The following is a 15138-nucleotide window of genomic DNA, read 5'->3' on the forward strand; positions in this document are numbered from 1 at the left end:
AGTTGTATTGAAGGAGTTCAAAAGATCCTCAAGATCATCCTTCTCTCTCTCTCTCTCTCTCTCTCTCTCTCTCTCTCTGTGTGTGTGTGTGTGTGTGTGTGTGTGTGTGTGTGTGTGTGTGTGTGTGTGTGAAGACATGCTTTTACAGACAAGAGATCTCATCATGTTTTATAAGAGATTCAAGGTCAGACAGCTGTCCTGACCTTCAAACACCAGATAATGGCACCCAACCTTCAAGGTGGTATGTCCTCCAAAGGCTTGGCAACTTTTTTTGAATATTTTGAATGGCTGCCTCTGCCAGGAAGTTACAAACAAGTCAGATTAAATCTTTCAACAGAACAACGATCCAAACTATTTTTCCAAAATCCAGACAAAAATCCAATCTAGATTTAAGCTTGACATGGACATTCCAGTCCGCTGATTTCAAAGATTGAAACGGTTTAGATGGACTTGAAAAGGAGAGTCCACAAGTGATGATGGTGAACATTCACGTGGTTCAAATAAGGGGTGGGGGAGGGGGGGGGGCTACAGGGCTGTCATCTCTTGTGTACTTAGACGGGATCAGACAAGTTTCCTGACCTTCAAAACTTCAGTAAAACGGCCCGCAACACTCAAGGTGGGATTTCCTCCAAAAACAGTGGCATGACTGGAACCCTATTTTAACCCTCTGTGTCTCAGGAAGATCTGGAGATATTCTGAATGACGTAAAACAAAGCACAAAATGAACTGGTGCCAATTTTTAAGCACCTCATATTAAAACTCCAGGAATGGCTTGATTTCACAGATCTTTACTTTTGGATTACATAACATGAGTATGTGTGTGTGTGTGTGTGTGTGTGTGTGTGTGTGTGTGTGTGTGTGTGTGTGTGTGTGTGTGTGTGTGTGTGTGTGTGTGTGTGTGTGTGTGTGTGTGTGTGTGTGTGTGTGTGTTAGAACATTCCCGAAACAAGCATACACCAGCAGTAACTCTTGCACCATGCTGATTTTAACAGTTCATCCTGCATTTTGCCTCATTTGCAGATTGATCAAACCAGGCAACAATTTGATCCCACCTTATTCCAGGAATCTGTGCTCTCTGAAGCCCTAGATTCCTGTTCTTTGGCTAAAAGGAGAACAATCTAAAGTGATCTGCTCTTGTAGACCATTAACCCCAGGTTGAGATGCATTTCTGATCATGCCTGGTCATGCTTCTCTGACCTGTCCCATCAAACAAAGCAATAGTTTCATCTACTGCGTCATTGGATGGTTTTTGTTTCAAATGGCGTTCTGTGGGACCTGTAGAAACGTGAGCTGTGGAAATCTTCAAACCAAGATGGAACTAACATCAGTAATAATAATGTAGTCAGGGTTTACATTTATTCCAAAGGTGTTCAAAAAGGGTTTAGAGCTCTGTAGCAGGAGATCTTCCACTCCACCCCATGGAAAGCAGATCTTCATGGAGCACAGGAGCATTGTCGTTTCATTGTACATTTCTAACATCCTGTAAGAAGACCATGTTGAAATATCCTGAGGAACCAGTGACCAGTCTTTCCCTTCTTTTTTCCTTTTCATCCGAAACCCAACCTCTAGATGGAGTTCTATTCAATTGGAGACCACTCTGTTTAAGGATAGTTCCACATGAACAGCCTAAAGATCCATGAAGTTCAACTCAATTGCTTTGTAATTAATATCAAAGTCTGCTACAACGGTTCAAGGACCACCAGCTGCATGAACAGTTCTGCATTTAATCGTCTATCACTGCACACCTCAACAACGATGGAACTGTAATGAATGGACATTCGGTGCTGAGGATGGGTTCCAGTTTGGTTCCTCTCAAGGTTTCTCCCTCATGAAACGAAGTCTCAAGGAGTTTTTCATCACCACAGGCACCACTGGCTCTGTGCAAACTTCTAATTATAAGGAACAATCTTTTACTCACCAGTTTATCTCTGCAAATAGAAATACATCGAATTGAATTCAAATATAAATTGTAGGACAACAAACTCAAACATCTCTGTTATTATTATCTGTAGTTCAAGCCGAGGTGGTCAGAAAACACATCGTGATTATTATTCTTTCTTTCTCTTCAAAAATGCAAGTGGAAGTCGTAAACAAATAATTGTGACACATGACTGAAATAGTCAAATGATTCATTCAAAAATTTCGACCTCTCAACCTTGCACATGGAGAGATGAAGACCTGAACGCGACACTCCCTCTACTGGTCACTACTGAGAACTGCTGAAGAAATAATACATACAGTACTGATATTTTGAACACTTTACCAGCCACATGTGCTTCTTCCTCAAACTGTTAGTAGAAACCTGGAGGCACACAATTTATATCTGACGTCACTGCATGCTGTAGAATGGAATTTTCCCTTCACTTGAAGACCCGAACCAGTTCGAGCATGACACAAAATGCACAAGTCCAGCTCCAAGATCTGCTTTCCATGGGTTAGAGTTTAGGATCTCCTGCTATAAAGCTCCATCGCTAGTGGAATGATTGTGAATGCTGACTGCACCCCAGGCCCCCTCATCTCACCCACATCAGCACCCGACTTTACGAATGTCTGTGTGCTGAATTAGCCACCAATCTCCACAACATCTAATAGAACATCTTCCCAGTGGAGTAGAGATTATTATGGGGACAATGCTCTTTTCATTATAAATGATATCAGTATCATTAACAAAAAGAACTGGGATCTAGAAATGGTTTTCTAGATCATACAAATCTTCAGCTCAGATGGGGCAACAATCTGACCTCAATGACTGTGCTGACCATGGCATGGCTGTTGGGTCAGTTTGAGTTTTTTTGGAAACTGATGATCTTTTGAGACACTTTGATGAGAAAGGACAGGAAAGAATGAGCAGGTGACCAGGAGCTGAGGTGACCAGATCGCTCTTTACCATTGTCTTGAGCGTCTCAACATGCCAAACCTTTAAGCAGATGGAATACAGCAGCAGATGCACATGAGCTTTCAGCCAAGAACAGGGATCTGACACTACGTTAAAAACAGGCTTGATGAATCCAATCTGGAGAGCTGAAAATTCCAAAATCTGAACTTTCTCCAATCTTTAGGTGTCCATACTGGATCTAGTTAGCCTGTCCACAAACTATTAACACATTCTTGATCTTTGCTGGCCAGACTGGAACCTGGTATGGTCTTCTGCAGGTTGGAGATTATCCACCACAAGGAACAGCATGTTAAAATAAAAATCAGTTCACCACAGTGGGGAAAGAGTGGTGTCTGTGGTTTTTCCTGTCAGCTCAGACCAGAGCTGACCTCACACCAAGTTTTTAGAAGATCAGCTATTCTGGAATCATCAGAAACACTGAGGTCAGCCGAGTCACCGAGCTCAGGTTCTGCACCCTCACATCACCCCCATTCAAAGGATCTGCAGCTTGTAAGATAAAATAGTTATTTTTCCCACTTGTTACATGTGCACTAACAAACTTTCTTTCGGCTTCTCCCATTAGGGGGCGCCACAGCGGCTCATCCATATTCATGATCCGCATGTTAGATTTGGCACATGTTTTTACGCTGGATGAAGACCCTTCCTAACGCAACCCTCCCCATTTATCCGTGCTTGGGACCGGCACTAAGAGTGCACTGGCTTGTGCAACCCTAATGGCTGGGGTCGGTTCCCTGACCGGGGGATCGAACCCGAGCCGCATCCTATCCACTAGACCACCAGGGAACCTTGTTACATGTGCACTAACGCACAGTGAAAACATTTCTTTGCATATGCCAGCGATATTAGGAAGCTGAGCATTTAATACAACATCCCTGGAGCTCATAGTGTTAAGGGCCTTGCTCAAGGGCCCCAAAAGTGGTCCCTTGAGCAAAACTCTGTGATACAGGGGCTTAAACCTCTGACCAGTAACCCAAAACTTCCCCACCTGGTGTAGATTATCCACAGCTGCTTTTCAGCTCACCACAGCTGTATAGAGTGACTATCAGTCATCAATTAACTCGAAACTTTTTTTTTTTTGTGCAAAATTGCCTGAAAAGAAAAGTGATTCATCTTGTATTCATTAATGAAGCGACACCAATCTGAACAAAAAACAAAAAACACTTTATTCTATAAAAGGCGTAGATAATCACAACTGTACAGGGGAAACTGACTTTTAACACCATTTCTCACAGTATCAAAAAGCTTGTGTTCGCCTCACGGGTCTTTTTTTCTTTCTTTTTTTCTTTTTTTTCTTTTTTTTTTTTTTTACACATTTGTTCTGTACAAATACAAAAGAAAGAAAGAGAAAAGAAATAACATTAATTACCTGTATAATAATAATAATAATAATAATAATAATAATAATAATAATAATAATAATGATAACTGCATTGCACTGAGTAATAATATAGTACTGGCCCATAAGTTACTGCATTCAATAGAAAATACCGAGGGTTCTGACCAAAATAAAAAATAAATTAAAAAAAATCAAATTCATAAAAAAACTCGTGAAAGAAAATCCGATACATGTACGTTTTGTTGTTGTTGTTGTTTTTTGAGTAAACATGCTAAAAAAGAATGAGGATGGCGGTGGCGAATTCAGTCACGGGACATAAAATGTGGGCGAGTCATAAAATGTGTGGATTTTAAAATAGAAATTCATCGACAAGATATTCCTACTCGAGGTTTCCTGATGTTTCGTGGGTTTTTTTTCCCGAGGCGACGCACGTTTTAGGAAACTCCCTCCTCATTTTCAGTACTGCGCCTATCTATAAAGAGAGCGTAAAGTCAGGTAGTAGCTGTTTTTTTGTTTTGTTTAGTTTTTTTTTTCTTTCTTTTTTTTCCTTAAAACGTGCAAAAAATGGCTTTAATTGCACAAGAAATGCCACGTTTCGCATCGCCGACCGATTATCAGTGCTTTACAGGCCACACGTGTCCGACGCGACGCACCGACATGCTCAGCGACTTCGCTAAGAAATTCTCTCCATGCACAAAACACAAAATATTCGAGAATTACAACACAACCGATTAAAAAGGGATTAAAAAAAACAAAAAAAAATTGTTGAGCCAACAAAAGGGGGAAAAAAAAAACATTTCACATTGTCTAGTCAGTGTTAAAAATAGAAATCCACCCGTTACGTTTATTCAGAACTTTGATTATATACAGTATGTACAGGTATTTGTTAATTATTTATAATTGTCTGTATGCCTATGAACATTTTTCTTTAAAAAAAAAAAAAAAAAGAAGAAGAAGAAGAAGAAGAAGGAAAGAAAGGATCGCAATCGAATGCATATACTTTTCTACAAAGATGTGCTTAAGTTTCGAGTTGAAGCAAGACAATAGATCTGATGTCTGAACATTGCACTGGATCGAAGATCTCAAAAAAAACAACAAAAAAAAACAAACGTATTGTTGAATTATTTTTTTTTGTTGCAAACATGCAGTCAACTCTCGAAGGCTGGAATCGGATACGCCGCACTTCTAGCGGTTTTCTTTTTTTTTTTTTTTTTTTTGGGGGGGGGGGGGGCATGATATAGCTCTTCGGGAAGGAAGATTCGCTAGCTGTTGACGTTATGACCGTGACGATGACGCGCGCTAGCGTAAAACGAGATGAGAATATCTTCCTCTTTCTCTCTTTCAATCTCAACAGGACTGTGCTCTACGTTTTAAATGCAAACTACTGCAGCAGGGTTCGTAAGGGAAGGTCCGAGCTCGAACCTGTGCATAATGGTGTGAAACCAGAAACCAGCGCTGGAGCTGAAACCTTCACCGAATTGTTCTCTGGTTGATCTGGATATGTACGAGGTGGTATCAAAAGGTTTCGAGACTCGCTCTGTTTACAAGAATGTACTTTATTTATCCACGTTCACACACGACCACCTTCAAAACAGTCCCCTTGCACGGCCGTGCACAGCAATACAGCGCCCCCAGCGTTCCTGCGACTTTTGGAACGTGTCCTGGAAGTCTTCTTTTTTCAAAGCACCTTCTGCGAGTCGCCCTGGATCTCCGCAAATGGTGTCAAAACGAAAAAGATCCCGTCTTCGGTTCGAGGGAGAAGTCCGCAGGAGCCAAATCTGAAAGGGCGTGTTGTTTCCATCGAGAAACTCACGTGTAAGGTGATAAAGAGCGCATGTGGTCAGTTGCACAGCGCCCAATGTACACAGGACGATTTGTCTGTTGGTGTGGTACAAAACTAGTCTAGAAACATTTGATGCCACCTTGTGTGTATGTGTATGTATATAGATAGATAGAGAGGGTTTTCTTGTTTTGTTTTTCTGCCTTACTTTTCAAGGGGTCCCAACCCAGAACCCTGAGGAACTCCGACAAGCGAGATGCGCAAAAACTCCACAAGTTGCACATTTGACTTCGATTAAGGCTCTGACAGGCGTGAACGTTATGTGCCTACAACACACACCTCTACTATTAAAACTCTGATTAGGTTTCTTAGAAATACACACACACACGCACGCAAACACACACACACACACACACACACACACACGTTTAACAAGCACCCCTATTTTCTATTCTAATCCTATCCATTCAGATGAACATTTATTTCTTTTTCTTTTCTTTCCCAGCCTCGTGTGAGAAAGCACATCCGACAAAATCAGCCATCATATCAAACGCCGAACATCCGGCAAATAAAACATTTTTTTCAAAAATATATAGATATACGTATATATTATAAATACTGTCACCAAGCCAAATATATCTTGTGTCTGACTTTTGTATGTGTGTGTGGATGGAAGATGATCAGGTGTGATTTTTCCAGAACGGTATTCCATAAAGGTGTGGAATTCCCGTATTTTGGAGTGAGGTCTTGATCTGCTCTCGTTTCCTCTCTTCGTCTCTCTATTCATTTATCCATCTTTCTCTCAAAGGTAAGAAATAAGAAACACCGGATAAAAGAATCGGACAAATCCTATCTAAAAAAAAAGAAAATAATTCACAGTCTTAGCTCTCTACCTCTCCGATGGCGTGGGGTAGACGGCCGATAAAGACGCAACGGCGAATCGCCCGAAACGTTTGTTCGTAAAACATAGCAAGTATTTTAAAAAATTAAAAAGAAGTAAAAATACTTTAGAACATTCAGCCACACACAACTTAACACAACAGAGCAAGTTCATGCAAACCAGAGGGAGAGAAAAAAAAAAAGGGGGGAAAAATTTCAAACGTTCGATTAAAAACACAAATCAAACGATTAGAAGAGATTTTGTAAACTCGTCGCTTGAAAACGTAGCATTTCTCTTCTTCTGCCGTGTCCATCAACTGGTCCTGGTGTTCGCTTTTCATCTCTCAAAAGGTTCTGTTTATCGCGACAGGATCGGGCAGAACCTTGAACCCCTCAGTCTGTGCTCAGCAGTGCATCTCGGCGATCCGGTTTTTCTGCAGAAGCGAGTGTTGCGAAGCGTAACCTGGAATAAACAAGGGCTGGATGGACGCGGGTCCTGAAGCACGTGACGTGGCAGGGAGCCAAGACCCCCAAAGACATGCGCGTTATTTTCATCGTATGCAGATAAGAGGAAGGAAGGGAGGGAGGGAGGAAGGGAGGGACAGCTTCACAGTTCTCTCAGCCCTTTCTGGTGGGAGTCGATTAGAATGGAAAGGCGGAGTCTCCTGAGGAGTTAATCGGTGGGAGGTGGAGGAGAAGGGAAAGGGCGTGGCTAAACTCGAGCCGTGCTCACATCATGACGTGGCGGCGCCGATGGAGGGCGAGATGGTCGGAGCGCGAGAAGCTGCGGTCACAGTCAGTGCAGCGGAACGGCTTGATGCCCGTGTGCTTGCGGAAGTGGCGCGTGAGTTCGTCGGAGCGGGCGAAGCGCCATGTGCAGCCCTCCCACGTACACTGATACGGCTTCTCTCCTGGAGAAAAAGCAGAACAGACAGGGAAACCGTCAGCGAGGGCAAAAACTCGGCCAATTTTTTCCTCTCGAGACACATGACCATTTGTAAATAAAAATCAAACGATCTTACGTCATACCTGTTTTACAAATAATCACAAAAACATGCAGATGATCGGGTTCCGCCTTCGAATACTGGCTCGGTGAATAATCGAAACACTGACGAATTATTCAGTAGAATTATGATGATAATGACTCATAACAAACCACAAAAAGGTCTCAGGTGATTCTGAAGAAATCCTCCACCAGAACCAGTACAACAATAAAACTTTCACGTTTATTTTTATTCAGAGAAGGCAAAAATACACACCTTCGCTCAAGTAGAAGTTCAGAAACTCATGTTTTAAAGACTCTGGTAAGAGTTCTGCACTTTTTTACTCAAGTTAAAGTACAGAAGTTTGGGCTCTGACATGTTCTTCAGTAAAAAGTAGTCATTATTACTACCTGTTTCAGTGTCACGCTGGTAACTGGACCACATCATATTAATATTAGAGCTGTTAAAATAATTTATTTATTTAATCATTTTAATACAATTTACATATTTAATCGCGTGATTGTTGTGAGTTAACTCACGATTAATCACATTTTTATCTGTTCTAAATGTATCTTAAATTAATACTTCGTTTTTAATATTCTAAGCAACAAAGACAATAATAAATATTAATGCTTTATGCAAATGTATGTTTATTATTAGTGAAGCGAAACTCAACATAGAGCATGAAAACGATCAATTCTTATAAGTGTTTTCAAATAATTGTGGTTCTTTAAATTACGTCAATAATCAGGACTTTCGCCATGTTTCCACACGGACGGTTAATGAGGTGATACCAGAATTAGTTTATTTTAAAGTAGACATTTCCAGCTTTCTATTTATATATGTATTATGTCTGTGAGGCAAATATTCAGAAATTCAGGTTGTTTAATTTGTATGTCTGTGAAGAGAGATGACGGGCAGAGTGCGCTGAAGGTTTTAACTTCGCCTCTTTATATACATATATATTTCAAATGTTGTTCTCTAATGAATGTATCCAAGCTGAAGATCCACTATATAGAACACAAGCAGAGAAAAGATGATGGTGATCAGGAACGTCTCTTTTCTCAGTCATGTTTACATCACTGACTCCCTCTGTCTCATCCACGTTAACCCCAGACTTCTAAAGCCTTCTGCCTGCTTATTGTGAGCTTCGTAAACTAGTCTACGTCTGTGGTGTGTGAGAGACAGGAAATGATACAGCAGTGGAATATTGAAAAAGCCAATGACAGGAAATATGTTGACTGGTTGAAAATGGCACAGTGAGAAGAAAAAATATTGTCACCAAATAGATTAAAGTTTGTTGTGAAAATGTAAGAAGTAGAAAGATATCTGTATAAAAATGAGTGAAAGTAAAACATTGTCTGTAAAATTAATAGTAAAGTATTTGTGCTTCATTAGTTTCTATACAGCTTTACACACTCGCAGCATCTGGACACTTCAGCTGAAATACTTTGCTGTGTCTCTTGTAAAACTCGCCAAATGTTCTTTACTAATTGAAGGTTTCTTTCTTGTGATCCACTTCATCCCAGAGCAGATCAAGAGGATTTAGGTGCGGTGACTGGGCAGGTCGTTCCATGATGAATTGTCACTCCAGACAACTCTTTGCTCTCTAAATAATGCTTATAGAGCTCGGACGTATTCGTAACTGGATGGCACTATGATTACAGGTGCTTATAAGCGGCGCATTCATTTAGAACGCTAATTCAACTGCCTGCGTGAACCACCTGAACTTTCAGCCAATCACAGTCCAGGATTCACACATGAACTTCCAGCCAATCACAGTCCAGTATTCACCCCTGAACTTCCAGCCAATCACAGTCCAGTATTCACCCCTGAACTTCCAGCCAATCACAGTCCAGTATTCACCCCCAAACTTCCAACCAATCACAGTCCAGTATTCACCCCTGAACTTCCAAACAATCACAATCCACTATTATCACCTGACTAACTCTGAATCAGAAGGTTACAAGCTTAAATCCCGGCACCACTAAGCTAAATGCCATAAATGTAAATATAAAATTATACAATGCTCCTGGAGCACACAGGGTTAAGGGCCTTGCTCAAGGGCCCCACAGTGGCAGCTTGAAGATCAATGGTTTGAACCCCCAACCTTCCGATCAGAGATCCAGAGCCTTGACCACTGAAGCCCAACCTCGTCAGTTGGGCAGATGATCTGTGGAACTGGTAATGTTGAACACAAACCTGTGTGTATTCTGCGGTGAGCTTTAAGATGCGAGCTTTTGGTGTACACTTTGTTGCAGCCGTCGTAGTCGCACATGTGCACTCGTCGTCTCTTCATGTCAGGCGAGTCGGGGTCCACCTGGATGTCCACGTCTGTGCTTAAGCTAAACGCAAACACAGAGAACATGTTGATTTCAGAGGATAAATGGATGAAATTTAAAGGCGGATTGACAGAATGTGAACGGGGCCTTTGTTCCCCTTCGTCGAGTGTAAAACGTTTAACAGTTTCAGCACAACAAATATATAAAAAATGTGAAAAAGATACAAATGCTAATCCACCGTCATGCTAACTCAGGTTGCTAGGGCTGATATGGGGATCACAGATGGTTGTTATGATGTTTCTAAGAGGTTGAGATATGACCCCCAGCTGGTTGCTAGGTTGTAGCTAGACGGTTGCTAAGGAAACCAGGCTGGTTGCTAGGGTGGTCGTATAATCCAGCTGGAGAGATGTAATTTTACTTGTCTTGTGTGTAGGTGAATGAAGAGAGACTCAAACTGTGTGGATTATTTGTCGGAAAACCAACATTAAGAATAGAACGGAGAAGGAGCAGGTTGTAGAATGTCGGCTCAGTAAAAAAAAAAATGGATGGAAAAAATTATTGCATGTGATAATCATTACAATCTAAACAATCAGAGGAGGTCAGTGTGTAAGACGCCTATAAGACACGCATGAGAGCAATAAACTACAGCAAGAACATTTTCCATAATCCATTCGATAACATTAACACCAGGAAAGTCGGGAACTGCTTGGTGGCAGTCGCTGGTTAAAGGTTGGGTTTTCGAGTGATTTTTCCTGGAATTTTGCGGTAAACAAACCATAAATAAACATTTGGACATTTGTTTTTTTATTCTGGCCACTCGATCTGTAAATACGTGTATTAAATACGGCCATGGACCGGAACGATCTCGGACTCAATACCGACCCGAGTTCATAGGGTTATTATTTGCTCGTCCCGCTCTGACCTATTCAGTGTAATGCAGCTCGAGCACCAGCAGAGGGAGCTAAAGGATGTAAAAGTCTAAATCCCTTACAGCTGGAGCGTTTCCAGTCCAATGCTGATCTCTCCTTCCTTTTCCAACTTACCCTCCCCCTCGTTTTTTTCCCCCCCTGCCTGTGTCTTTTGCTCCCCTATTTTCCTTCCTTCCTTCCTCTTTCTCTCACTCACTCTTCCTTGTCTATCCACTTCCTCTGCCTCCCTGCATTTGAGTTTGCTCTCAATTCCCTACATTTCGGCCCTTTCGTTTTTCTTGGTCAAATCGTCCAGTCCTCCATCCGATCCAATTATCTCTCCTCTTTCTCTCTTTCTACTTCTCTCCATTACTCCCTCTTTGAAAAGCATTCATAAAGAGGTGTGACGACAAACTGAGTTACGTAACCTTGTTTATACCCAGTTTGGATAGAACCCTGCCCAGCAACACACACACACCCACACACACACACACACACACACACACACCCAGCTTGTAGCTCCAGAAGAGCAGAACAGTGGTGCTGCAGTTACGCAATTGTCTATTAGTGAAGCATCTATGCCACACAGAGCCGCAGAAATGCCCTTGGTTCAAATCACACACACACACACACCTGTTGTCCATGCCCTGTGTTCTGAAGGAAGCCGATCCGGACTCTGTGCCACTTTCTGCATCACTGTCACTCTGGTACTCCACTGGGGACGCCGAGCCAGGCTTAATTCGTACTGAACACACACACACACACACACACACACACACACACACACACACACACACACACACACAGAGAGAGAAAAAGAACAAGAATTTTAGCTATTTGAACTCCACTGGACCCAAAACACACCACTAAGCAGAAATCGCTTCCAGGTGCTCACATTCTGATTAACGCTCAGCGTGATCATGAGGAAATCCTCCTTAAATCTATGTGGGCAAAAGTTTGTGGACCCCTCACCAAAAGGTTGGTCTGTCCACATTTAGTCCAGATTTGCTCTTATAATAACCTCCACTCTTCTGGGAAGATGTTTCACTAGATTTTGAGTAGATTTGTATGAGATTTATTCAGACACAAGGCTGTTAGTAAAGTCAGGTACTGATGGAGGTGAGAAAGTGAGGAGGCCTGAGGTGCAGTCAGTCAGGTGTCCCAATACTTTTGAAGAAGCCCCTAAACGTTTGGAGCAAAAACAATATTCCTAGATTTTTTATTAGTGTACAGTAGTGTTATGTTATAAATTTAAATATAAAGACAGACAGACAGACAGACAGACAGACAGACAGACAGACAGACAGACAGACAGACAGACAGAGGCATACAAAGACAGGCATACAGAGAGACAGACAGACAGAGACAGGCATACAGAGAGACAGGCATACAGAGAGACAGGCAGACAGTGAGACAGACAGACAGACAGACAGACAGACAGACAGACAGACAGACAGACAGACAGACAGAGGCATACAGAGAGACAGACAGACAGACAGAGACAGGCATACAGAGAGACAGGCATACAGAGAGACAGGCATACAGAGAGACAGGCATACAGTGAGACAGGCATACAGTGAGACAGGCAGACAGTGAGACAGACAGACAGACAGACAGACAGACAGACAGACAGACAGACAGACAGACAGACAGAGACAGGCATACAGAGAGACAGACAGACAGACAGAGACAGGCATACAGAGAGACAGGCATACAGAGAGACAGGCATACAGTGAGACAGGCAGACAGTGAGACAGGCAGACAGTGAGACAGAGACAGGCATACAGAGAGACAGACAGCTTCCCTAAAATATTTTCACATCAAATCAGCTGCTCCTGGAGTTTCTCATTCCTCTAAAATGATTTATTTGATGCTGTTAAATACCTGAAATATCTCTGAATAATTGTTCTGCCCTGAACTGCACTACAGACTCTCTAGAGTTCGATAAGTTTGACGTTTTTGCCTCGAGTTCGCCTTTAAACAAGTACAGAGAGACGGATCGCCGGGTATTTTTCCCCCAATTATTCAAGACAAACAATACAGTTTCCAGAAGAACACCAAGCCGTTCCCTCCCTGCGTCTCGCTCGGAATTGGTGAGAATTTCTCGTTAAACTTGGGCGTGGCTGTGGTATGCAGGCTGCTCTTTGGGCGCACCCAGAAAAGATGGAAGGATGGAGAGATCGTAAATTAACCGCACACGCCCATTAAAAATGGGTGTGGCCGAGCAGGATGTGGGGGTGGATCTCTCGGTCTTTGGGGCAAATATCAACCGCCTGTTGGGAGAACAGGACGGGACGGGGCAGGAGATCTCCAGTCGCACGGGTTTGATGCAGAGACAGAGAGGGAATTGTGTTTGGACTGGAAAAAAAGTTCTCTGATTGCATCCCAATATTATTGCAATTAAGTTTGTGTGTGTCGACTTCTATAAGCCACTGTATATATATATGTATATAAAAAACACTCAGAATTCCCCAGGACCAGTGTTCATGTTCGACCCTTGACATTTTACACCCTGCGCACTACAATTCACCCTCTGCACCATTAATGTGCTATTTTCACTTTCATTTCCATTCTTTGTCTTCATTTTCATCACAAGGCTCATTTCCTTTTTGGCTGTGTGAAGAGTGAAGTAAAGTCAAAAGGGCAACAAGAAGAAAATAAAGACTTGGGAGGAACAAACCCTTGCGGGATTAGAAAAGAAAAAAGGGGAAATCACGCCTACTTGAACTAAGAAATACAAACCCGCTCCAGCAAGACCATGAAGATCTGCTTTCCATGGGTTGGAGTGGAAGATCTCCTGCTGTAGAGCTATAAACCATATTGAACACCTGGAACGTGATGTTCGGAAAGCACATACAAAATACATGGTGAGGTGTCCACAAACTTTTAGGCACATCGTGTATATGACCATCATCAATTCCTGAAATTCCGATTTCTCCTCAGATTTTAGTTTGGGAATCAGTTCACTCAGTTATCTTCGGTTTTCTCAAGTCTGGAGTCCAGGGTCCTTGGATGGCAGGAGGAAGTGCTAAAGCGATGTAAACGCTAAAAAGCCGCTTGGCTCGAAAAACAGCCGCTTTTGCTCGAGAAGAGAAGAGAAGAGAAGAGAAGAGAAGAGAAGAGAAGAGAAGAGAAGAGAAGAGAAGAGAAGAGAAGAGAAGAGAAGAGAAGAGAAGAGAAGAGAAGAGAAGAGAAGAGAAGAGACTCGAGAAGAGAAGACTCGAAAAGAGACTAGAGAAGAGAAGAGAAGACTCGAGAAGTAAAAAGAACTCGAGGCTCTATCGTTAGGGTTTGATTTGGTATCACTGGTTTCCTCCTCTAGGTTACTCTAAACTCGGAGTGTATCTCCTGGAAGGGCTTCAGATTCACTGCAAAACTGATGGATTGATAAATGGATGGACAGGTAATGCCTGTGCACATGGTATGGTTAGAAAGAAATCTGATCATCGATCAGCTCAGGTGGACGCAGAGTTCATCAGATCTCCCTCAGGTTCCTGCGCAGGCTGTGAACACTGCGCTACCCGACACCACAGCAACTGAATCCCGTGATAAATAAAACAGTAGCGAAAGAGATGCCAGAAGGCGTGTCCTCACCTGAGCCTTCGGAACGACCGTCGGTGCCGATGAGGGGGACGGTGATGGCGGTGGCGGGAACCCCGTCAGCAGGCATGGCCGTGTAGACCACAGGAAGCGACTGCACCACCACGGGGATGGTCTGGAGTTGGCCCACCTTTCCTGTGACATTCATCGAGGGAATAGTGTGGATGACGTGTAGGATCTGCTGCCCTCCAACGCCCTGCGAAGATGCCAGGATGGAGCCCGGGGACGCCAGGACGGCCGGGAGAGTGGCGCTGGTGCCGATGCTGCCCATCGCCGGGGCAGGGTTGACCGGCGTGATGGCGGGGGTGACAGTGATGGGTAGCGAAGGGCGGGGCTTGTTGAGCGACAGATCCACGGGTTCAGTCTGGTCGACGTCAGCTAGGTGGGTGCTAATGATGCAGAGAGGAGGGGGGGAGGACTTCAGCTTCAGGTCCGTCGGCTCCGGGCAGTCATCCTCAGGCTCCTGCTTCTGCA

The 15138-nt window shown here is 43.0% G+C and overlaps 1 protein-coding gene across 8 annotated transcripts in view; it reads right to left on the reverse strand.

The window, feature by feature from the left end:
- Positions 1-4036: 4036 nt before the first annotated feature.
- Positions 4037-15138, reverse strand: part of klf8 (Kruppel like factor 8) — a 38692-nt gene continuing 27590 nt past the window's right edge. For 7 of the 8 annotated variants that reach the window (XM_083564387.1, XM_083564386.1, XM_083564388.1 and 4 more), the window contains exons 3-6: positions 14659-15133; positions 11698-11809; positions 10077-10219; positions 4037-7802 (exon numbers count right to left, since the gene is read on the reverse strand). In XM_083564387.1, coding sequence (XP_083420513.1) covers positions 7621-7802; positions 10077-10219; positions 11698-11809; positions 14659-15133 — 912 coding nt within the window. In that variant the 3' untranslated portion in view covers positions 4037-7620. Of the gene's footprint in view, positions 7803-7910; positions 7976-10070; positions 10220-11697; positions 11810-14658; positions 15134-15138 lie in introns of those variants that run through there. The other variant, XM_083564385.1, reaches the window with a different exon arrangement.

This window comes from Silurus aristotelis (genome assembly GCF_946808225.1).
Source record: "Silurus aristotelis genome assembly, chromosome: 16".
Lineage (NCBI taxonomy): Eukaryota > Metazoa > Chordata > Actinopteri > Siluriformes > Siluridae > Silurus > Silurus aristotelis.